Genomic DNA, 26,897 nt, shown 5'->3' with positions numbered 1-26,897 from the left:
ACTCACTAATTTAGTTGACGTTTGTTCATTAAGCATTCTATAAAAGTTCTTTTCGGAGTTTTCAAAAATCATATTTTCATGTTTTCGTTTATAGCTCTCATTGTATCTTCTCAGTCGTTCAGAGTATACACTTAATTTTTGTTTGAGTGTATCTAGAGTTTCTTGAGCACTTTCATTGTTGGCGTCGTAGTTTGCATGTCGCCTATGGCGATCCATAATTGCATCCACTATTTTCTGTAGTTTTCTCGACGGAGAACCTTTTTCAAATTGTGTTAACCTTCCTATATCTTGTCGGAGGCTATGTACTTTTGCTTCTAGCCTATTTTGCCAATGTGGTTTGTTATGCTGTTTTTTCTGTGCTGGTTGCTCACTTCTAGGTTTTGGCTTCACACCGAGCACTGCTGATATTGTAGAGGCTGCACAGTAGGTAATTAAATGCAATGACTCTAGGTTTTGGTCATTCGAAAAAAACGGTGGAATTATCTCTTTGTTCATTATGTGCAGAATATGTGATAGTTTTTTCGATGTCTTCAGTCTAGGAAGAATTGGTCGTTTAAGAGGATCAGTACCCTCGAATTCTATGAAATATCTATTCATTGTAACAGATAATTGCTCTAATAGATCTCTTCGACTTTCTTCTCGGTTTTCCATAGTCGCAGTTTGTATATTCCGCCATTGCTCATCTCTTACTAGTGGCAAATCTCCGCTGTTTTGTTCCTCAGTATTAATTTGTGCATTGATGTTGTGTTGGTTTTCAGCACAATCGTAGTTTTCTTCAATTGTCACTTCGTTGTTAGTGAGGTTCCTATTCTGTAGCCTCAGTTGGACTTCATTTTTTATGGTGTTAAGTCTCTCATCGGGTACAAGTTTATTTCTCAATATGACCCGGTATTGGTCGGCTACTCTTTGTTCAGAAACTTGAAGTTCGGGATAGTTTCTGTGGAATTCTGCAAACAGCTTTTGCCGGTAGCCTATTTTATCCTCTTCCATATTAGTTACTTCATAGTATATGCGCATGATCGTTTCATTTATCGAACTTGTCCATTTCATGCGTCTTCTTGGTAGACCTGCTTGGGTGAGTGCTGGTTGGGGATCCTGCGCAGCACCTTCAGCGGTCGGAGAAACTCGTGTTATTCTTCTCCTAGAATGTTGAGATTGTGGAGGCGTAGCATTTTGTTCGACAGACGCCCGTCTCCTTAGCACTCTGTCACCGACGTCCCGCATACTGTCATGTCCAGCGCCGGCTCCAGACACGCCCTGACGAACCTCAGGCAGCGGCTCTATATTTCGATTCCTTAAATTCACCATCATTCATGGGTTCCTCCGTGTCGTGGGGGAGACGGCCTTTGATCGCTTTTTACGATCCGCAGAGCTACGGTGGGAGAATTCTTGAGCTGCTTTCCACACGGCTTCGTCCGTTACCCTGGACAGGGACCCTTCGACAGGTTACAGCTTCCCGGGTCAGGGAGCTCCTGGAATCTGCGGTGGGCAGGAGTCGATTCAACTCTCCTGATAGGTGAATCGCTAGGGATTTCCTACCGCTACCCCTTATTATTATTATTTCGACTTTTGCCTATACGCGTAGGATTTCTCCTCGCCGTCGGCTTCTCACTCCTCGCTAAGAGGAACATTCACTCAATCCCAGATATTTAAAATATCAGAAGGGCAGAGCTCGGTCGTGTCCGGTCGTTGTGGTCCCCCTGGTTCTCGTCGAACTTCTGGTCCTCTCACACGTGATCCTTGGACCTGTCCTTCGCTTCCTAGGAATTTTCTCACCGTCCTTGCAGTACCTAAAAGAACAGCTTTTTGCATTATATTACATATATACTCACTAAGACCTAGTTCCTTGATATTTCTCTTGAGATTTTTGGGTACTATTCCTGTTGTTGAGATGATAATTGGAATAGTTCTCGTTGATATCATTCCCCACTGGCGCTTTATCTGAAATTCGAGGTCCCTATATTTTGAAATTTTTTCGACCTCTTTTTGACGCATGTTGTTGTTATTGGGTATTGCTACGTCGATGAGTATTGCTGCCTTTTGATGTTTATCAACTAGCAATATATCTGGCCTGTTGTGAGGGACTGTTTTATCAGTCAAAACTGTACGATCCCAGTACAGTTTATAGCGTTCGTTTTCCAGGATGGTTTCCGGTCGGTATTTGTAGTATGGCACTTTTTCAGAATGAATTAGTGTTAATTTAGTTGCCATTTCTTGGTGTAGAATCTTTCCTACTGCATCGTGTCTCTCTTTATATTCATTTCCTGCAAACATTTGACATCCTCCCGTGATATGTTGGATTGTCTCATTCGTTGGACACCCATAACGGCATCGATCGTCAGTAATAGTTCGATCCTTTATGATATGCTTGCAGTAATTTCTTGTTGAGATCACTTGATCTTGGATGGCTAAAAGAAATCCTTCCGTTTCTGGATACATCGCACCTGATGTGAGCCAATAGTTCGACGCTTCAATGTCGACATGATCCTGGTTCACCTCGTTGAAATGTCGTCCATGTAGGGGCTTTTCTCTCCATCTTTGCATTTTTTCTTGGATTGTCTGGTGGTTGTATGACAATTGCTCCTTGTGCAGTTGCAAAGGTGTTGATTCGTCTGCTTCACACAGTACTTTGTAGATCTCTGACGTGCCTGATTTGTCTTTGAAGTATGTTCGTAGGCATTCAATTTGACCATTGGCAAGTTCCATGATGTCTAGCAGACCTCTGCCTCCTTTATTCCTCGGCAGTGTCGTCCTCTCAATGCTACTTTTCGGATGGTGCTTGTGTGCTTTCGTCATCAAGGTTCTCATTTTGCGTTGCAGGTTTTCCATATCTGTTTTTATTATTATTATTATTATTATTATTATTATTATTATTATTATTATTATTATCTCTCCATTGAAATGAGATAGCATTTCACTATATTTTTACGTTATATAATCTGAATTTCAATTTATGAAATCATGACTGTATGCGTCCCTTCGTAATAATCGTAATTCCGAAAATTCAGGATCTTTCGGATACAAAAATGATGCAAATAATTAACTGGTTATTTCTATGATGAACCATAGCAATTTTTAGTGATATTTTTGTAACTAGAAATAATGCCGCGACTAGACGTTCACGGCCTGCTTCGATGTCAATAATTCCTGAATGGACTGTATTTGAAATCAGGGGAAAAAGAGCTAGTCAAATATGGAAAAATATACAGGGTATTCCATTTGAAAAAATGAAGTTTCTATCAATATGTTGCCCACTCTGTATATATTTCGTTCTGTGAAATCACTTTGAAAAACACTAGTCGGTTTTGTGAAACTTTTGTAGAAAACATTTTTTGTACCTCTTTTAGTAACAAAGTTAAAGGGGGGGTCAAATTATGGTGAAAAACCCGGTACCTATATGTTATATGTGTATATATATTTGTACAATATTTATATGTTTGTTCTCTCCATTTTATGAGTTTTTTCCTATATTTCTCATTGTTTGATTCGTTCATATGTTAATATTCATTTTATTTTGACGAGTGTAAACAAACATGTAGATTGGTTGTAAATAGCACAATAAAATTATCTTATCTTATCATAATATACCATATAGTCACTTTCGAAAAAGTTGATATGAATGCCAAAAGGGCTACATAACAACCGCAGGAAGAAGAGTGCGTTCGGAGTTTCACATTAATCAACACCTGTTTGTAGTTATGAAAGCGGCATACGCGTTGAAACAAGGCCGTTGTTATTCTCTTTAGGACAACCCAAAAAATTGGATTCGGGTACATGTGTACGACGAAATGAATGTGTCTGCTGAAAAATGTATGTTCGGATATACCCTGGTATACCACTGCTGCAGGCACACTGAAAATTGAGTATGATTAATGTCTTTATACGATTGATAAAATACTCTTTTTATGAATTGTGTATGCAAGGTGATTCGATTTGACAAAATTCATCAAAGGGTTACTGAAGACAGTGCCGCGAATGATTTAAGGGATTGTACTTTATGGTGGCACAAAGAAATCTCGGAAAAAAGGCTGATAATGAATGAAATCCAGAAACAAAAAAAAAAACATAACTTGTCCCATAAAAAAAATTAAATCGAAAAACTAACTAACGGAAGGAAGTTAAGAAAAACCTATAACTCGATGCTTTTCGAAAAATCTACTGCTAAAAATCTGTGTTGAAAAATATAGGATGTCCCATTTAAAGAACTCTCCTCCATATATCTAAAAATGTAATTAAATGCTAAGATCTGTCATGAGTATCATATAAACCATAAAAATTACTGAAAAATTTAATTTTTCAAATATTTCGTAGAGAAACTAAGTTATAGCGAAATATTTGAAACAGTTATTATTCAGTAACGCCCTGTAACTCGAGAACGAATCAAGATACTTATATGATCTGCTTTCTGATATCATAATATTTGGAAAAAAAAAGATTGGGGAGATATTTCTCTCCAGTTCTCGAGATGGCTTCAGTGAGCATCGAATTTGGAACACCCTGTAGAGGTAGAAGATAGCATTGGAAAGACACGATCTTAGAAGTTCATGCGAAATCTCCTGGAGACAGCGAATAAGAAATGAGAGAGTCTTGCAAATGGCCGAGATCAAATTGGCATTTCGTACTACAAAACCCTCTAACAGAATTATGATTAGTTGACTCAGTTGAGTTTCAGCGCGCCACGAAGATGGACACTAGCAAAAATAAAATACACTATATTTTATAGTTTTTCTTAGTTAAAGGCAAAAATACAAGCCAGGCGGCTGAAAATGTAAATAGTGGTTATGGACCTGATACTGTAATAGCCAATCACGTGCAATTTTGGTTTCGTCGAAGCCAATTGTCGAAAATATCGAAAAAAACATGGACATTGTCGAGTCCTGTTTCGATCGCTCAAGAGCTAAAAATTGCACAGTAAACCGTGTGCATAAGGCTTATCTCAAGAAGATGCTAGATGTATGGGACCACGCGAGTTAAGGCAAAAAAACGCATGGACCGAATTTCCACTGCGAATCACTGTAAAATCACAACCATATCGCCCCATTTTTGAAACGATTGGTAAATGATGATCAAAAGTGGATCATTTACGACAACGTCAAGCAAAAACGGTCGTGGACGAAACGCGGGAGCCATCGAAACGGCCAGGAAAGTTTTGCTGCGTCTTTAGTGAGATTGGCAGGGAATTATCTACGAAGAGCTGCTTCCCTAAGGCACAACTATTAACTTGGAACTGTAGTTATCGAACGAAACAGTGCAAAATTGAATCATTCTAACTATGGTAATTGACGCCTTGTTCTTCATGCAAAAATAATAGATTTATTTTCCCTACCCCTTATACTTTCTTGCGCCTGAGTTTTTTTTTTAATAAATTTACATATATTTATGAAATATGTGAAATTTTTCGAACTTTTTTTGTCCTACAATATTTTGGAAACTGAACATGATATGATTTACTGGAATCTATCTTTCATAAAAAAAAACACTTGACCCAGTAGGTACCAACAAAAATTTCCTCTATTATGCTAACCTATATCAGTCGTGACTTAAATATGGACAAGGTGTCTAGCGTTCGGACATCGAAGAAAAACGCTATAAGCCGACATCTAATATATTTTCATTTTTAAATAGCGCAGATTCATGAATTTTCTACCAAGAAAATGATTTTGATCGACTTCTCAAATATAGACAAGATATTCAGAGCCGTCGACAGGAATTGCGGGCCCGGGGATATTGAAATTCAGGGACCCATGCGCTTCCGCCATTTCGCGCCGAACTCTTATAAAATGACGAATTTCAAATTCATCGTTTTTTTGCATTTCCGTTGCCGAATCTACCTTCCCCTATGCTTTTGGTTTCTGGACGGCAATATATTTTGATCCCTTGTCTTCTGTAAAATAATGCTTATATCAATTGCTTCATTGGTTTAAAATAACCATCACATAATTGTTCTTGCTATCCTCACTCTAGCCAAATTGCACCTTTTCGGTGGAAATCCTAATTTTCACTGAGAATTCCGTTTCGTTTATTTGACACGGGATGCCACCTAGAAACTTTCCGAAAAAATGTAAGTGGCGTGAAGAGAATTGTAAAGGTTCTAATTCTAATTTATTGAAAAACGACAATTTTTTTTTAATTTCTTCAACTTCAGAAAAAGATACTAAACAAATCAAAAATTCCATATGAAAAAAACTTCTCTCGGATAAGCTTCGCCAATATTTACTCTAGGTACTGGGCCAACAAAAAAAAGTGGCTGATTCTTGATTTCCTAACATGGTTAGAGGTCGTGATCCTTTAATTTTTTGAAAATTCGATCGAATGAAACAGAAAAACCGCCTCATGGATTGTATTGGTATTCTCTGGGATTTTTGTGGTGATATTGAACTGTAAAACACTTACTCAACATTGATGGTTTTTTCGATATTTTCAATTCAGCGCTTGATTATCCAAAAAGCCTACGAAAGCCGTTTTTTATCCACTTTTCAAATTAATGTAGAAAACGAAAAAATTTTTTTCCCGAAAATGCAATCACTACTTCTTGTAGAGAATTCATTCAAGATTTCAAAACATCCCTTCAATTTTCTGTGCAATCATTGATTGGTGAGATATTGATGGTTAAAGACAAAAAGGTCCTTTTCAATTCAAAGTTCGATATTTCAGCGAGTAGTGTTCGCATAGAAATTTTGAAAAAAGGATATTGAAGCTGAATGAACAAGTTATCGCATCCTAATAGTGGCTAAGTTGGAAATAGTTATTTATAATACAAGTGCAGAAGGCATTGATATTCTTCCACGAGTTCAAAATTCAAAAACGAGCCACGAAGTGGCGAGTTTTGGAATGAACGAGTGGTAAAATGAGCCTTCTGTACGAGTATTATACATTATTTTCTCTAATTCATTGCATTTTCATTGAAATTAATGAAAAATTTCCATAAATATATTTTAGTGATTTTTGCATTGAAAAATGTTGGTTGGCAGAACTGATTTCTTTGAGGCAAATTGATGATTTGACAGATGAAGCCGTGGCGGAAAGTTCGGAGTACCAACATAGAATAATAAAATATAACCATGAAAACTGTGCGTTTCTGATATATTCTCGCACGATTTTGTTCTACAAGATGTGGAAGAATGAACGGAATAACCACAGAATTAGAGAAAAAAAATTCCAAGTCTGTAGGCCAAAAATAAAAACTGACAAAATTTCTCAGAAATTTTAGATAGAGTATTCATTATTAGGATTGAGCGGTATACGTTACTTAAAAAATTTTTTCATCATGAAATCTTTAAATTATAAACTTCAAGCTTCAAAAAATTTTTTTTAATTTGAAATACGACCATTTTTATCGAAAATACAATCATTTTTAAAACGCCAAAAATTTCGAATTTTATTTTGATCATTTAATTTATTCCACCGATATATATTTCCGTTGAAAATAGTTATATTGCATTTCATTGGCTAATATTCCGGATCAACTACAATGAATACATCGTTTGTCCCAACAATCTGCCAACGAACAACCACATAACCCTTCTATTCTTTCTGCGTCCTTTCATTTTATCGTGCTCTGAATGTGAATCGGGCCGCTTCATATGAGTGTCAGACGAGATAAACTGTAAAATCATTTGTTACTCTCGAGCCCAGTAAATAACGAAAACTGAGGTGGCCTAATGCCGGATTTTTACTGTCCAACAAGTCTTATCAATTGATGGAAACAATTTATCAACCGTCTGAAGGGTCAGCTATCATTCGGAGTTTCGAGTGTCCGTTTTACGTTGACCTCCACTTGCAGAATTAATTAATTTTCTGGTGGACCTTGGTGTTCGTCGGGGATGATTTATATTGATCGAGTGACACCATTATTAATTTGTTCTCCCTTGGAATTTATCGTATACGAGTTCCATTATGGGGTTAATAGCTGAGTTCTTCGTGTAGTTGATACTATTTCCGACGAAAACGATTATTCCTCATTCTTCTTTTTGTCCTTTTTCTTGGAAAATTACATTAAGTGTACAATCCTGCACAAAGAAATATCATAACCCAAGTAAAAATATCATTTACTCAATGGAGCCTATTTATGCTTCCACCTTGTTGAACATTATTCCTACTAACCTATATAACAAACTTTTCAACATTGTATGCAACTCTTTTTTTTATTTACCTTTAGAGAAGAATCTAGTATGCTAACCTTTCAATTTTAAATTTTGTAATATCAAAAATCCAGTGTGGTCATCTCGTAATCATGATGTAGAAGTATTTACTTGTATACGCTTTCTCTCGTCATCACAGTTCTTTTACAATAAAAACAGTTTTATCATTGTGATTTGTTCACAAATAAATCTATTTTTCAATATGATGAAACTGCTTTTATATATTGATTAGATCTCATTCAGATCATTAATTTGAAAATGTCATATGCCATGTCATGCTGACAATGCTGTTCTTAGTTCTGATGAAATTGTAAGAATATATTTGTACAGAAAACATTAAAAAATTCGAAGAATTATTTCAAGCAACAAACAACATTCAAGGGACTTCTGGATTCAAGAAACCATGGGATGTAATATGATCATTGAAATGCCACCTCAGCTTATCTATACTTTGTGAGACAGCAGGAAATAATAATTATAGCGCATAATTTGTTGTGTGTATATTTATCACTTATAATTATTAGCTTCATTCATAATTGAACTTTTTCATCAGAGCCTGAGAACGAAGTGAAGTCAGTAGACTACTCACTCCAAAATCTTCAAATAATATTAGGCCATTTGAAAAGTCCCTAGTCTGATGCATAGATGGCAGTGCTAGTATTAAATCCATATGATGTTAAGTTAGTACTATATTGACTTAATTAAACATAGTAGCAACAATTAGTTCAAATTGAGCCTGAAATGGCGAATTGGGACATAGAACCATAAAACTTGAGAATACAATTCACTGAACTGAACAGAAACACGTCAAAATCAAAATTATTGGGTCTGATAATATTTGATTGTATATAAAAGAAATTTATTTAACTGAAGAATACTACAGTGACTTAATGAAATCGACCTTACAGTTTGAATAAATCCCAAAAATCAGATAAATGGAAAATGTAAACAAAAAGCCACCATATTTAGGCTCAGTCAATCAAAAACGAGACTACGCTTGTCGCCACAGTGATTTATCAAGTCACTGTAGTTAGTACCAACCTTCAAACGATACGTGTCAAAATTTGACAGCAGTCCGGCCATTTGTTTGTGAGATATTGCGTTGCGAGTGAAGCTACTTTTGTTATTTGAAAAAAAAGAATTTCGTGTGCTGATAAAATGCTTTTTGAAAGGAAAAAATATAGTTGAAGCAAAATCTTGGCTTGATGAAGAATTTCTGGGGTTTGCAACAGGAAAATCAACCATCATTCATTGGTATGCTATGTTTAACCGTGGTGAAATGAGCACCGAAGACGGCGAACGAAGTGGACGGCCAAAAGACTGACGAAAAAATCAAAAAAGTTAACAAAATAATTTTGAATGACCGTAAAGTGAAGTTGATCGAGATCGCAGACATTGTAAAGATATCATCTGAACGTGTACATCATATCATTCACGATTATTTGTACATGAGAAAGCTGTGTGCAAAATGGGTGCCACGCGAGCTCACAATCGATCAAAAGCAACAACGTGTTAATGATTCTGAGCAGTGTTTGAAGCTGTTTAAGTGCAATAAACCTGAATTTTTGCGTAGGTTTGTGACAATGAATGAAACATGACTCCATCATTTCACTTCGGAGTCCAATCGACAGTCAGCTGAGTGGACTGCACACGATGAACCGAATTCCAAGCAAGGAAAAACACGGCAGTCAGCTGGCAAGGTTATGGCATCAGTATTCTGGGATGCGCAAGATTTAATATTCATTGATTACCTCCAGAAGGGCCCGACCATCAACAATGGCAAAATTGCATGAATTGGGCTTCGAATTGCTTCTGCATCCACCGTATTCGCCACATCTGGCCCCCAGCGACTTTTTCCTTTTCTCAGACCTCGAAAGATTGCTCGCTGGAAAGCAATTTAGCGCCAATGAAGAAGTAATCGCTGAAACTGAGGACCATTTTGAAGCGAAAGACAAATCGTACTACAAAAATGGTATCGAGAAGTTGAAAGATCGCTAAATCGCTGTATCGCCCTCAAAGGCTATGCTATGTTGAATAATAAAATCGAATTTTGTCAAAAAAATGTGTTTTACTATGATAGATAGGGGACTTTCCAATTGGCCTGTTACATAACAAATGCGACAACGCCACCAATCAGATCATCGAACAAAGAGTGAAAATGCTGGATGGAAATAAGAGGAACTGAACATATGCGTACGGCTGTTGAGAAAATATATGATTTTGCTATAAAAATTTCGGAGATGGCGCGGGTTCTGCTAGTTTTACGGTAAGCTAGCAGAACCTTAAAGCCTAATCATATAATCAAAAATAAAGCTTGGAGGTTTCTTAATATTAAAAAAAAACGTATTTTCATATTTTTCTTGTTGCAATTTATAGTGATTTAATTTTTGTTTCCATTTTGAAATAGTTGATAGTGATATTGATTGATATTTCTGGTTCTTTTATAAAATGAGTTAAATAAATGAAAGTGTTTTTTGCATGGTTGCTTCTCATTACATAAATTTTTAATTGATGTGCACACTACACAATAAAACTGCTAAAAATCAAGTAGGTTGATATACTTTATTTATCAAGTACTCGATAAATAAATACTTGATTTGAAATGAAATTGAAAAACTACTACTTGACTTGAACTCGACTTGATTTCAAGTGAAGCCAAGTCATGTAGCTTGAATATCAAGTCAAGCCGTGAATCTCTACTCTCGTGTGAAATCGACAGCTTCTCTAAGGATGATACAATAACCGTAATTGTCAGATTAGATTGTTCAACTAGCCTACTAATGAAGATGCATTAAAAATTTCCAACCCTTTCTTGTCAATTCCCATTTTACTGACCCAGCTTTACGAAAGTTGGCTAATCTATTCTGGTCGACGTCTACCAGGATCACCTCGCCTGCTACCGGTAAAATATTCAAATTCATTTGGAATTAATTCGGGCTTTCTACTTTCATGACCGTATTAATTTTGATGGATGCAATAAAGGGGAGACGTTCGGGAATTTAATGGTGTTTGTATCGTTGACATATTGCCTAAGTGGATCGGTATATACTTCGCCTAAAGTTTTAATAAATTTATGTTGAGTTTCGTCACATCTTGCCATGTGGAATGATCGTTTTCTTGGAAATGAACTGTCATAAATTCAAGTGATGGGCTTCATTAATCTATTAACGTTATCGTGAGGGAAGGCAAAGTCAATTTATAGGGATTCTGTTCGTTTTGATGTCAACCCTAGAAGATATCAATCTTTGAAGATCAAGAATTGGCGACTTTGCTTGATGAAGATTCGTGTCAAACGCAAGAAGAACTTGCTGAAGCATTGGGAGTTGACCGAACAACCATTTCCAAGCGTTTGAAAGCCATGGGAATGATCCAAAAGCAAGGAAATTGGGTGCCGTACGAACTGAAGCTGAGAGACGTCGAACGGCGTTTTTTCACTTGCGAACAGCTGCTTCAGCGACATAAAAGAAAGGGTTTTCTGCATCGTATCGTGACTGGCGATGAAAAATGGATCCGTTACGATAATCAGAAGCGAAGAAAATCATGGGGACTACCCGGCCATGCATCATCATCGACGGCCAAGCCAAATATTCATGGCGCCAAGCTCATGCTCTGTATATGGTGGGACCAGCTAGGTGTGGTTTACTATGAGCTTCTGAAACCGAATGAAAGGATCACAGGCGAGGTCTATCGACGACAATTGATGCGTTTGAGCCGCGCACTGCGAGAAAAACGGCCACAATACTCCGACAGGCACGACAAAGTTATTTTGCAACATGACAATGCTCGCCCACATGTTGCACATCCGGTGAAAACATACTTAGAAACGCTCAAATGGGAAGTCCTACCCCACCCGCCGTATAGTCCAGACATTGCTCCGTCTGATTACCATCTCTTCAGATCGATGACGCATGGTCTGGCTGACCAGCACTTCCATTCCTACGAGGAAGCCAAAAATGGGTGGATGACTGGATAGAGGCCAAACCGGTCGAATTTTTTCGCAACGGGATTCGTATGTTGCCAGAAAGATGGGGAGAAGTTGTAGCTAGCGATGGCCAATACTTTCAATAATTCATTTGTAACCATTTTTTCACAATGAAGGCTCAAAATTTGAAAAAAAAACGGGAAAGACTTATTCACACACCTTATAGATAGATATGAGTTTATTTAACATAATAAATTGTATAAACTCTGAAAAAAATGATAAGACATAAGCAAAAGCTACGAATACGACAATACGCTCTATTAGTGTGACGTCACACACCGCCATTTTTGGTTCTACTGTCAGTGTTCGGAATCCAAACAAATGAATTGTCATTCAAATTAGTATGGTGTCGTTGAAGGAATTCGCTTATTTTCATAAATAAGAGTATTTGAGGGACGATTTCAGTATTAATTGATAGACAGAAGGAACGAGGTTAATACCAGTAGCTGATATTGACAGTAAAGTCGGTTTGATTATATCATCTAAACCATAGATAAACTAGTTCTAGATAAGATTGGTTTGTTTATGTTCTAAACGTTTAAGTAATATGACGTCGAATTGCCCTGATTGGCCTTCGCAGTCACGTGCTAGTCGATAAAAATTAACACAATTTAAATCAGTTTTATTAAATTCAATTCGAGAAATAAGGTAATGAAAATGCTATTTTAGTATACCAGAAACGGCCTTCAATGTGGAAAACCTAAATTTATTTGATTTTATTAAATGACGCAACCCCTATTCTGATGACATTTGGTATTTCAGCTCTTCTGGATTGACCGCATTGTGCGTTACTTAAAACTTTTCTGGAGATAATACTGTTACGATAACGAGCATAACTGACCGTGGTGTGCGAGGAAGCAATATGCCACATCTCTTGGCAAATAATTTTTATTTCAATTGAAAATTCTTGACTGAATAGCATAACCATTATTTTTTTTCAATTCGAATATTCTTCAGATTCTGAAACTCAAAGAATTCGAATTATTCGATCGCTTTGTGATTCTTTATTGAATGGAAAAAACGAGTAGTATATCATGAGTAAATTGTGCTACAGTTTAAAATTAATAGAATTCTAATCGAACTGGTTAATATCTGATGAAAACCCCAATTAATTTAAATGTATATCGAGTATTCCAATCTGAAATAGTTCAATTGATGAAACACATTTCAAATATGTACATGTATAATTGATGATTTTCATCGATAACACATCATCCTTTAATTTATATTCAGTTGGATATTGTATAGAATTCTCGGAATAAATTTTCAGTGTTATTGAACAAACTTATTATGATATATCAGTTGATAGTTTATATATATTTTCTCATTACCTATGGTAATGAAATTCCATGAATGGAATGAATTATAGAAAAAAGTAATTATTTTATTCAATATTTATCAATCAAAAAAAAGTACATATTATGAATTTCAAATTACGAAATGAAGGGAATGGTATCATTTCATTTCATGAGTTAGTCAAACTGCGAATTAAATAGTAAATTATTCGTCAATTGCAATTGCAAAAGATTCACAACCAGGCTATATATTATTGTCGAGAAAACAATAGGCGAGTATTTCATTGTCGATGGAAAATATTGGCTAAATTGAAAATGGAACATAAAACTGATGAGTTAGCCATCGATTGTGATTCATAATTCCCATTAATGGCAGATCCATAAGTCAATTCTGGATTGCGTACAGTAACGAAGAGTTTGAAATATATTTTATTGTTGATGTATGATTTTTCATATGTTCATCAGCATAGTGATTTATTATGCAAATATAAAAGTGTTCTATTCAGTTTAGAACGTCAGATGATATAAACAAACCGACTTGACTGTCAATTTCATCTGATATCAGTTCAGTTTGACAGACCGTAGACAGACCGTGGTGACCATAGATAAACTAATACCGTGACAGAATGGAGCGTTTCAGCGGGAATTTTGAAAACTTTTTTTATTTACGTATTTTTTATTGGTACTTTCTATATTTTCCATGAAAATATTTTCTCCGTGTTTATTTAGGGCTTATATACAAATTAAGGGCAATTTCAGAATATAGGCAACATCCCTATTACCTTTGTAGGTACCGGGTTTTTCACCATAATTTGACCCCCCCCCCCTTTAACTTTGTTACTAAAAAAGGTACAAAAAAGTGTTTCATACAAAATCGTATAGTGTTTTTTGAAATGATTTCACAAAACGAAATATATACAGAGTGGGCAACATATTGATTGCAACTTCATTTTTTCAAATAGAACACCCTGTATATTTTTCTATATTTGACTAGTTCTTTTTCCTCTGACTTCAAATATATAACATATGTTTGGTGTATCTCTCTTATCATGAGTACCACAGAGTTTCAAATTTTAAGAAGTACCTGGCATGCTCAGTAATCAGTTTTAAAGTGATAGGCTGTGATAACTCGAAATGCCTTTTTTTTGAGTTATCTCATTGGCAACGATATGACAAACGTTTCTACTTTAAATTGGAATTGAATGATTTTGATGCAACTCCATATATTCTCTCTTTTTAGCTTTCTTATTTTTATTGTTCTTCACATAAAGTGGAAATATTACAAATTTTTCTGCTTCTGTGTAGTGCCTATTTGATGAATAGTTTCATTCAATGACAAACGTATGTCGTATGTCGTTGCAAAGATGTCTTAAAACCTGGTGAATGGACTGATTAGTTTTTGTTTTGCCAATTTTGAGAATATAAGTTAAGTTTCGTTATGTCAACTGTAGGTAGCGCTATTAACAATTGATGATTTTTATTTATTCTTTATGAGTTTTGTGTCATTTTGTACCTATGTATCTTTCATTATAGTTGAGACCTGTGTAAGCAATTCTTGAAATTGTAAGAACACCAATAAACTCTCTCTATATTTCAAATATTTGAATTCATTCTAGTTAACGTTTTGTGTTTTGTTTCACGACTTTGCACGTTCATACTCGATTACACCTCGCTTTTGATTGGCCAGGATCGGGTTTTAATTAATGTATGACATTGCGGTGCATCCACGAAAAAAAAATTATATTCTCAATTTGGTCGAATGTCATTGCATTCAAAAATTGACGAGTTCATACACCATGTTTTTAGACATTTTAGTGATTTCCAATGAGATAACTCAAAAAATGGCATTTTGAATTATCGCAGCCTTCCACTTGAAAACTGATTACTTAGCTTGCCAGGTGGTTCTTGAAGTTTGAAACTATTGAAGTTTCAATCAATATGTTGCCCACTCTGTATAGAATAGAATAGAATATATATTTATTTTCAATAATTATTGCAATATACTAAGGTACAACAATAAGAATGAAAAAAGTCAAAATCACAATAAAAAAAAAATTATTAATTACTATGTGTGATAATCTTTACAGAAAATTTCAAATTCATGCACACTGTATGGTTCACACTTTAATACGAGATCATATATTGTTTTCTTGAAAAGCCTGTAGTCCATGATCTTCTGGATCTCATTTGGCAGTTTATTAAGTAACTTTATACCTGCATAATGCGTGTTCTTTTCTCGCAAAGTAGAGGAATGAAGTGGAAATAAATAAGGGTTCATTTTTCGGCTATTATTTCTATTTTTGCACTCCTCAAAATAATGGTTCTGTTTTGGTAAAAAGAGAAGAAGTCTGTAGATGTAAAGGCCATATATAGTTAAGATGTTATTACTCTTGAAAGGCCCCCTACATGAGTCATGTATGACATGATATATTTAGTTTTGTGAAATCATTTTGAAACACTAGTCGATTTCGTGAAACTTTTGTGGAAAACATTATTTTTTTGTACCTCTTTTAGTAACAAAGTTAAAGGGGGGTCAAATTATGGTGAAAAACCTGGTACACCCTCAGTCTCAAAACCCCTGCCACAGCTGATAATTTACCACCAGCCAGCCCCCTTCACCTGAAACGTTCTAACGGATTATGAAAAACCCAGATACCGTCATGCCGTTCTCGCTGATCGTGTAAATATTTGATCGTCAGAAACCCGAGTGGCGCCCTTTTTGCAAACAATCTTTTTAATGGGCAAATGAACCGGTGGTGGGTGCTCGTCGCCCGCACGTCGATTCCTATCTCGGCCTGTGCAGAGCCAACGTCGGAAATGATGGGACTTTGAGAGGGAATCACTTCGACGTGACCTTTTAATTGATAGTGTCGGCAAACAAGCCGAACGCAATTTACATCCGCCCTGCCTGCAGAATCAACCCGGTGTTAGGTAAGCGGGTAGATTGGGCGCCTAAGGCACCGCACACACGGGCATACTCCGATGTAGGATAATTGGTTACTTGAAGACACGCCGTGCGTGAGTCTGTGGGATCGTTAATGGTTTTTATGTGTTCAAAACAACGAATTCAAGGGATTCGTCTTTGAGGCTACCGTAGGAGGTTTTTCTAGTCACTGTTTTATTGAAGATTTATCAAGATCAAGAAGATTATCAAGATGGCCGTTACGTGCAGCAAGTGTTTTAAAGCTATTAGTCGTTGTGACGAATCTATACCATGTTCTAATAATGGTACCCACTTCTTTCATACACAGTGTGTTGATATAACCGTTGACAAACTGGAAACTATGAAGAAATCAGGAGCTATCAAATCTTGGTTGTGTGTTGAATGTTCATCATTGGACATAACCTCAAAGACAGAAAACATTGAGAAAAGTTTATCGGATGCGAGAAAACTCCCTATCGATGAATCACTCGGCAGTATGGAAGATATAAATGCTAAGTCCTTCAGAAGTTTATTTTTACCTTTGTTCGAAAGTTTAAAATCTGAAATTTCTAATCTTCATGACGAAGTTTTGAGTCTAAGATCTGTCAATACCAAACTTCTGAAATATATTGAAGACTCCAATATCAAGGTTCCACCCTTATTTTCCGTGATTAAATCAAGTGTGGATAGTAGCGTGAAACACAATAAAACTAAAAGAGATGATTCTAAAGTCAAAATTAATAAACAAACTCAACATATCAAACCGCCCTCGAAATCAAGGGAAACTACAATCCAAGTGGAGACGGATGTAGGTTCTTTTCCAAATGTGATCGAGTCAGCAGGTGAAAAGGAGAAAGAATTTATTCTTGTTAAAAACAAAAAATCCAGACGTAGTGACAGAACTATTGTTGGAAGTGGAAAAGCTGAAGAAATGTCTATTAAAGGTGTTCCAAAATATGGATATTTACACGTTTGTAAATTGGATCCTACACTGAAATCCGAAATGATTATAAAACATCTCAATAAAAAAGGTTTCACTGGTATTTTATGCGAGAAGTTGGAGTCCAAAAGACCTGGCGAGTACTCATCCTTCAAGATTACGGTTCCAGCTGATAAGTTCGAAGCATTAAAAAGTCCAGATCTATGGCCTGAAGGTAGTAGACTGAATCATTTTTTATTCCGTCTCAACAGAGGCAAAATACCGAATACAATACAAAATGCATAATTTTGCATCAAAATGTTCAATCTTTAAGAAATTGTTTACTTAGGTTAGAACAGTTTGTAAACAATCATAACGCATGCTTCGTAGCTGTCACAGAACATTGGCAGAGTTACTCTGAACTCGATGTACTCCATATGACAGGATATAAATTAGTATCTAAATACTGCAGAGCGATTGGAAGTCATGGTGGATGCGCAATTTATTGTAAAAATTAATTTGTCTGCAAGGAGCGCGCAGATCTTGTTAGGTGGAGTGTGCCTTATGTTTTTGAGTGTTCTGCTATTGAGGCTTCTATCCGTAAAGAAAATTACGTGATTTTGTCGATTTATAGACCAAATACTTATCCCAGGTGTGATATTGATTTATTCTTTGAAAGAATGAATTTAATTCTTCAAAAACTCACGTCTGAAAATAGTCAGTATATTATCACTGGTGATTTTAATATCAATATACTTTCTTGTAATTTAGAAACACAAAAATTCATTTCACTTCTGGAAGGTTATAATGCCAGTCTAACTATTTTTGAACCAACTCGTATAACACCAATTTCTTCAACCTGCATTGATAATGTAATCACAAATTTGAAAGACTACGAAACTGCTGTAATCCAATCTCATTTGTCTGACCACACCTCCCAACAATTTTCATTCACAATTCCAGATACTGCTTCTAAAATTAACTCAAAACAAATTCGATTGATCAATGAATTTACTATGCAAAAGTTCCTGGAATTGCTTTCTGCCGAAAATTGGAACGATCACTCAATTATTCAAAACAATAATAATGTGGATTATCTTTGGGATAGATTTTTCGAAAGATATGTATCTATATTCGATAGAGCTTTTCCCCTTGTTAACATCAAAGTTAAGAATTTCCACAAAAGATATGTTGATAGATCTCCAGAGATAATGAATATCAAACACCGACTAGACTATCTATACACAGTGTCTCTGTTTCGCCAAGAATATTCAGGTCTATATAGAGAAACTAAGAAATTGTATGACAAAAGCCTCAAAATTAATAAGACTAATTTTATCAGAGATCAAATAATAAATTCAAGAAATAAAAATAAAACAGTTTGGAATCTAATCAACCAAATAACTGGCCGCAAAACTAAAAGTAATGGACATATAACATCTGACAATCCTCAACATCTTTCTGAATCATTCAACAAATATTTCATAGATATATCTAAGACGTTGAAAACTCAGAGTTCCACTAATTTCACTTCTGTTTCAGAAATTCGTCCGATTAGTAAAAACTTACGATCCTTTTATCTGTTCGAAATTTCTGCAGAAGAGGTTATCAAAACTGTTAGTAAAATGGAAAATAAAAGCTCCTTTGGCTATGACGGAATACCGATGACTGTCATAAAAAAATCCATCAGGATCATCGCGGAGCCCTTAGCTCATATAATTTACAAGGCGTTTAAAGAAGGTGTGTTTCCACAATCTCTGAAAATAGCAGTGGTGAAGCCTTTTTATAAGAAAGGAAACAGTGAAGACCTTGAAAATTATCGTCCGATAAGTTTGTTGACTTCTTTCTCCAAAGTATTTGAAAGAATACTAGTAGATAGACTTTTGAATTTTTTCATAAGTCTCACATATTTTCGAAATATCAGCATGGGTTTTTGAGGACCAAGAGTACAGAAACTGCGATCTTTGAACTAACGCGCTCAATTCTCCAAGCCGTGGAGAGAGGTGGTGTCCCGGTGGGGCTGTTCATCGACTTTTCTAGAGCTTTCGACTGCGTGGTACATAATAATTTGCTTCGTAAGCTACAACAATATGGAATAAGAGACAAACAGTTAAATCTAATGAGGAGTTACTTAGAAAACCGGCGTCAAAGAGTGTCCATTGAGGTAAACGGAATTATCTACGAGTCATCTGATGAGTTGTTGGAGGTTGGTGTTCCCCAGGGAAGTATCATGGGGCCTCTCCTCTTTCTGATTTATATCAATGACTTACCGGAGAACGTTATGACACATGAAAAAGCTCAACGGGATGTTCCTTCCATCGCACCAATCGTCGAAGAGTGCTACATGTACGCAGACGACACGAACCTACTGATCACCGCACCTAATATTGCTGAGAGTTACGAGGTGGCCCGAAGATCTTTTTCCACAGTCTCAAATTGGTGTCTACAAAACCAACTCTACATAAATTCTGCTAAGACGCAGTGTGTGATTTTTGGTACATCGCATTCAAAAATCATAAAACCAGAAGTTATTGAACTTATGGGAAAGTCCATAAACGTATCTACCAGTACCAATTTTCTGGGAATAATATTAGACCATCAGTTGTGTTGGTCAGAACACATAATTTCCATACGGAGTAAATTAAACTCTGTTCTCTATACACTGCGAATTTTGAAACAACAAGCAGACTATGATTTACTCAAAACAGTGTATTTTTCCAATTTTCAGTCTGTACTGTCTTATGGAATTATCATGTGGGGCAATAGCTCTGACATCATAAAAATTTTTGTTATTCAGAAGAGAGCCTTGAGAACCATGCTCGGTTTATCCGCCAAAACATCTTGTCGAGGGCATTTCAAAAGCCAAGGAATCCTAACAACCACGGGACTTTATATCTTCAAATGTATCCTTTTCCTGAAGAAATATGATCACTACTTCGAGGGCTATAGAAATCTGAATAATAGACGACGAATTTTTCCTTTCCATTTTCCCATGTGCTCTCTTGTGTTAACTCAAAAAAATGTTGAATATATGTGCCTCAAATTCTTCAATAAGCTACCAAAAAAATTGCAAACGTTATCTGATTTCAGAGAGTTTAAGAATGCTACTCGACAGCTACTACTGAACCTTGAACCGTACTCTATAAGTGAGTACCTGGATAACGACCTCCATATTTGAGACTTACTTCTGTAATTTTTTTTTTCTGTTTCATCCTTAAGGTCTTTTTGTACTTTGACTTGTTTTCTATTCGGAATGTACTTTGATTGTGAAAATAAATTTATATTATTATTATTATTATTGAACAGTGTCCCTCTGAAAACTAGCCTTGGATGCGTATCTTTGATCGTCCATTGAAACGAAAGGTAACAACTTCGATTATATAACTTTTATCTACTCCTATTGAATTATATATTCATTATTCAACTGCTTTTGAGCAATTAATAGTATCTATTAACAAACAGCGGGAGTTATAATAACTCACTATTATAACTCACCGTAATAAATCGGAAAAGATGGATCTGTGCTTCTATATTTATCTGCTTCTATTCGATTGGCCTAAAAGGAACATTTCATTATTGTTATTGAAGGGAGGAATGTCCGAGGAAATGTCACTTTTAATAATTTTGACGTTTTAAAATCAAGTTGATATCTAATTATTGTGAATGTTTAGCTGAAAACGATTAATTCAGTTAGTGAAAATGTAATATTATATACATTTCCAGAAGACAAGCTTCCAATGTTACCATACAGAATTACTCGCCCGGAAATATAAAGGTGTTTACAAAAATTTTCAAGATTGGTGTAGCAGTAAGAACATTAAGCCATCGTTTACAGGGAACGTTTTTTGGTATATTTTAGTGAACTTAACACAAAATATAAAGCATTGCTCTATGGACGTTCCACTCCATGCTAAGAAGGACACTCAACATGAATAATGGAATCAATATAGAGAATTTAAAATTACGTAATTTCTCAAAAGTCAATCACCGAAACTAAAAAGTCAAAAATTATTACTGGTTGGTCAAAATATACACTTGATTTTATCAATAAGCGAAATGACTAACTACAAGCACACAAATGTTTACTTTTCGTTCCTTATAGTTATTTCTCTGTACTCGTTTCTTAGTATTTATTGACATAGTCGTAAATAAAGTATAGTATTCAACTCGCGGTAATGGCCATAACTCACTTGATGATCTGCGTGAGTTATGACCTACATTACCGCTCGTTGAATAATATACTAATATAACTCATGCTTTGATTAACCAATAGAATCCGTAAATTTTCCATAGTAACGGCGTATTGATTAGTGAATATACCCTTGATGACGTGTATAATCAATTCTGTGTTTCGCTTCTTGCCATATTGTGATCATTTCCATCCTTGGACGTTCGCCAAGAAAGATAAAAGTCGAACTTAGTGAAATGTCATTGAATTATTAAAATGCCGATGGTTATTTATTTATTTTTAGTTATTGAATATTTATTTATTTTCAGTTATTGAAATTATTGATGTTGTCAAGTCCAACCATCATATAAGCAATGTTTCGATTGTCCAAAACATAAAAATTGCAAAAAAAAAGAAACGGTTTACATATCTAGGGCTAGTCTCAAGAAGAAGCCAATACGGGAAGAAATCTGTTCCATCAGGATTACGCCAAACACATCGATAGTGACTCGTCAAAATCTCCGGGATCTTATTTGGGATAGGTTTTTATGCAACTCCTTATAGTCCGAACCTAGTATCAAGTGATGTTCCTGTCCATGGCGAACAATGTCTCTTGGTGAAAAATTCTATTCAACAGAGGCTTGTGAAAATCACCTGACTAAATTTTTGGCCAATAAGGACGAGGGCATTTATGAGAGAGGCATAAGGATATAACTTTCAAAATTTTAACTTTGGTCATTAAAGTCTTGTTTTTCATGCATAAACAATGAATGCCTTCTTACTTCACCTTATAATTAAATAACAGTTATTTCGGTCCATAGTAGATTCTTCAGATTTCACATTTTAAATTACTGAAATTTGAAGAAGATACTATTCAGCGAAATAATTGCTATTCAGATAATAAAGCAGTGGAAATAGAATGACTTCCATTTAATTTCAATTAAAATGAATTTCGATCAAATAAAGACCAAGACAATACAATATTTGAAGATAATTAAATAGTATAGTAATAAGTGAAATCAGTATTTACTTGGATCCACTGTCATATTTATATTATGTGATGGTTTCAAATAACTTTAATTGAACATTTTGCCGACCGCGATTTTCCTAATGTATCTGATGGTTAATTTTTGGTGCAAGTAGATCGTAAATATGCAATGAACAGTTCAAAAAAAATATATATTTTGTCTATCGGATCTATCTTAACATGTGAATTATTCTCCAAAATATAACCCATCCATTTAGATATGCTACATTTAGCATTTTTTATTTTCAATTTGTATATATTTTATGTAAGTACTATAACCTATAAAAAAAAACATATGGGCTTTTAGTTATTAATTACAAAAATACCTAATATTTATGTGACTACAAAGCCGCCGAAGTTGAGATTTTGAATGTTGATATTAACTCACAATTTCAAGCATCATAATCATCATTGCATAATCGGAACCGTATAAAATTGAAGAAGAATTTTGAAAGAGAATGATCCCATATTTCGCTGAATCCATACATATCCGATCGGAATAAGAGTTTGCGCGTATATTTCGAATAATAATTTCAAGATTCATGTTGATAGCGTCATCAGAACCATAAAAAATTTAGGAGTAATATCGACAAAAACCTAGATGTTGCATAAAAAATATCACCCTTAAGCTTTATGCAATATTTCATGTTAATTGCCTCAGAATCATAAATAATTCATCCAGAATTTCTAAAAATAAATGAAAAAAGCATTAACGAGAAGTCAGGAGATCTGAGTACCTCAGAACCCTTGGTTATACCTTTATACAGTTCTGTGGTATCTGAGGGCGCATGGATGAACGTACCCTCAAAACATTCTAACCTCATGGTATCCAAAAGTGGGCCAAAGAATATAATAAATGAAAAATGGTAAAAAATATTCATGAAAAATACTCAAATATATTTTCAAATATATTTTCTATTGAAAATTTAATTGAATTTTGTGAATTAAAAATCATTAGGATTATCAAATAATGAAAGCTGTTTCTTGTTTTAGGGACATTCTATGTTCAACTGGAGGACGACATTCTAGCAAAGCCATCTTATGTAACGGAGATGAAGGAGTTTGCTTTGACGAAAATTGCGAGAAAAGAACCATGGTTCGTACTCGACTTCTGCAGACTAGGATTTATTGGTAAGTTCGCAATGAAAAACATACCATTATCTTACGTCAACAAGAAAGTATCATAAACTGACCAGCAGAAGTCCTCTCTAGGATTGTTGGTATGTTAAAACAATTATTCTCTCTTATCACACCCAATTTGAGTGAACTCAACTGTTTGCTTACATGGCTTCCTTCGGTGAGTTTTTCTAAAAGCGTCAAGTTGTGAATTTAATCCATAGTTCATGGTCAACAATGGTAGATAAATGTCTGGTCCAGGACTTGAAACGTTTTACCGAACAACTCAATAAAATGATAATCTATATATGCCGTGTTAGAAAGCAAATTTTTAGGAATATAACCTTCTGCAATATTGATTACGAATATAAGTAGCGAAAAGGCTTTGTGACAACTTTTAGGATGTCAAAAGCAAATACGAGTTCATAGTTGGATATCTCAAATTCCGAGATTCCTACCTAGTTTTGACTAGAAAGACTGGACTAATAGCAGTTCCCTTGTCAAGGAATCACTCCAGAAGATTTTTTGAATAAAACTTTAGTTTTCATTTTTTTTTCCACCCCAATATACACGGTGAGTCTGAGTCAATAGTGCTGGATTGGTGGATAATTCTTGTAAATTTTGGGCTAAGAGAATGATTCAAATTTTTACGGAATCGACAGCACTCAGCGCATAAGCTTCAAGTATTTTGGAAACTACAGGCTAGTCTAAAAGTGGTGAAACACGATACCAAAGGGAATGTACAATTTTCGTATCATACTCATAATGTCCATGAAATTCTGATTTCGAAATACCCCACTTGTCATAATTTATCTGAGGTACTGTTTGACTTAGGCCACTTTTTTAGAACAATTTCATGGTTATAATGATTTAAACTGGAGATCATATTTTAAAAATCGTTCAAGATAATGGACTAGTTTTAATTTTTTTGTTAAGGATTAATTCTAAAAATTTAAGTAAAATGAAACAAAAATGTGGAAGAATCATATAAATATCTCTAGAAATGAAAAAGTTATGGGACTTTGAAGTTGCGCTTGGAAGAATAATTTCATAGTACGTGTAAGTGTCGTGACGTCACACACTAGACGACTGATATTCGCAGAGTGCCTACGAATTCATTGGTGTACAATCACTTGTGCCGTTCATGTCGTGTTTTGTTCGTTACACGATGACTGAAATAACTTACTATATACATACATATAAATCACTTTTTTCTCTTTTTACTTTTTACTCCTCACATAAATATGTTTTGCCATTGATAGACTTCAACAACCAGTACTCAAATACAAACAGTTTATGAAACGTTTTTTAAATAAATCATCGTTATAAGTTGAACCATGATGAAGGAAACTCAAAAGTACTTACTTAAAAAGTTTAACTCCTTTTATTTCTGCACTGACATAAGATGGATTTGAAGAAAAAAACTCCATCACTGCGAATATATCTATTTTAGGTAAATTGTCACTTTGTCCTTTCACGAAGCCATGGTGACATAAAAACAAAACTCGAGTTAAAACTACACTGTACAACTACAAACGACGCGAGAGCCTTTGCGCGGCTAAGTATTTAAACGTAATTTATGGTGTAGCGATCACAGGCAAGAGCCGTGACGTCACAGACCAAAGACGTTCCGCGTTAAATACGTAAATTTGAATAATCTATTTCTCAGTCATTTATTGATGGATTTTCAAAATTTTTTCACTGATTTATCAGTTTTGCTCTATATTTTGATTCTATCGTGTCAAATATAGTATTATCAACATCACTAAACTAGTCGATTGCACGAATTATTTTGTATTTAATTCTCGAAAAGTTCCCAAGTCTTCTGCAAATTTACGTATATCTCTAAAGGTAGTCCAAAAGACACTGCTATTTTGAAAAAATTACCTTCGAAAAATGTCTATAAGTCTATTTTTTAATAGCATGCCTAGATTTTTTTGCCTGTTGGATAGCCTAATGAGTAGAAAAATGGCAGAAAAAAATTTTGAATATCGTTTTGAAATAGTAAGTAGTATTTTTTCTCATGAGCAAGTGTTTGTAAACTGAACTGTATCTTAATCCACAGAACTAAATCGAAAACTTTAGGACCTGCTGAAAAATTCATTCTTCCTAGGGTAGATTTTCACCCTTGACCGAAATACGACTGGATTCAATTTCGTCTGATGGAATTTTTTCATTAATTTATACACCATGCTCCTACCGTCGGAATAAGAAACTGGAGTGATTACGGCTCCATTGAGCCTTTCAACGGAGGAAAGAAATTGGATTACAAAAAATTAATTAGCTCGGTCGGTGAGCGCCATTAGAATTCTGCAGAGGAACTGAACCATTTCAAAGGAAAGTGTAATCCTGATTCGTTTCAGTTCATTTTCTCAATAATTCGATGCACGTGGACTGGCAGAATAAAAAGGTCATTCTACGCAAACTATCATTTTACCAGTAACTGCAGATTTATTGATTGATATTTATTTTAACATGATTACTACTGTGGAATAAGGAGAATACATTAGAAACTGTTTAGGGTTTGAACAACAAAATAATTAAAAATAATATATCACAATTTCATTTAATAATAATAATAATAATAAGGTCTTTATTTCACAAGAAATCTCAAGGGGAAATTCAATCGAAGGTGCTCTACCACTTAACCCTTGTTATATACAAAATGCACATTTGAACATATCTTAATCTAGAATTAAAAACAAAGAGAAAATTTTAAATAGTCAGCAGAAGCAAAATATATAAACATTAGCATTTCAAGAGACAAACAACCTACAGAGATGACAGAGAAACTACACTGAAGCGGGATCGAGAAGATAAGTTTTGATCCTTTTCTTGAACATATTCTGATTCAATAGTTTCAAATGATCAGGAACACCATTGTACAGCTTACATATATTATAACTGAAACTTCTTTTAAAAGTAGATGTTCTGTGACGGGGGCACGACAAAATATTTCTTCGACGTATGTTGATGTTATGTACGTCTGTTCTGTATACCAATCTATTAAAGAGATATGGTGGGCTTCTCTTCAGAATGATATTGTGAAATGCACATAAAGAAAAAAATTCAAAGGAAATCCTCATCGGAAGCCAACCCAATTCTCCCAACTTATGAGACACATGATCATACTTCTTAATTCGATAAATGAACCTAATACAGGAATTCTGAACACGTTGGATTTCGTATTTTTCTTCTAAAAAGTCATTCCTCTGGCATGTAACCGCACAAAGATTCATTTTAGATTATTACAATATTAAAATGATATTTTGAATTATTGAATTTATTGAAAAAAAACATGTTTTTTGGATAAATTCGCCACTATA

General features: G+C 34.9%; 1 protein-coding gene across 2 annotated transcripts in view; it reads left to right on the top strand.

Annotated features, from left to right (window-relative positions):
• Positions 1-26,897, top strand: part of LOC123671944 (alpha-1,3-mannosyl-glycoprotein 4-beta-N-acetylglucosaminyltransferase B) — a 257,900-nt gene that overhangs the window by 148,426 nt on the left and 82,577 nt on the right. For both annotated transcript variants that reach the window (XM_045605847.1, XM_045605848.1), the window contains exon 5: positions 23,449-23,586. In XM_045605847.1, coding sequence (XP_045461803.1) covers positions 23,449-23,586 — 138 coding nt within the window. The remainder of the gene's footprint in view (positions 1-23,448; positions 23,587-26,897) is intronic.

Source organism: Harmonia axyridis, chromosome 2 (assembly GCF_914767665.1).
Source record: "Harmonia axyridis chromosome 2, icHarAxyr1.1, whole genome shotgun sequence".
Classification (NCBI taxonomy): Eukaryota; Metazoa; Arthropoda; class Insecta; order Coleoptera; family Coccinellidae; genus Harmonia; species Harmonia axyridis.
Note: the sequence above shows the minus strand (reverse complement) of the source record. Positions and strands in the feature narration are given on the sequence as shown.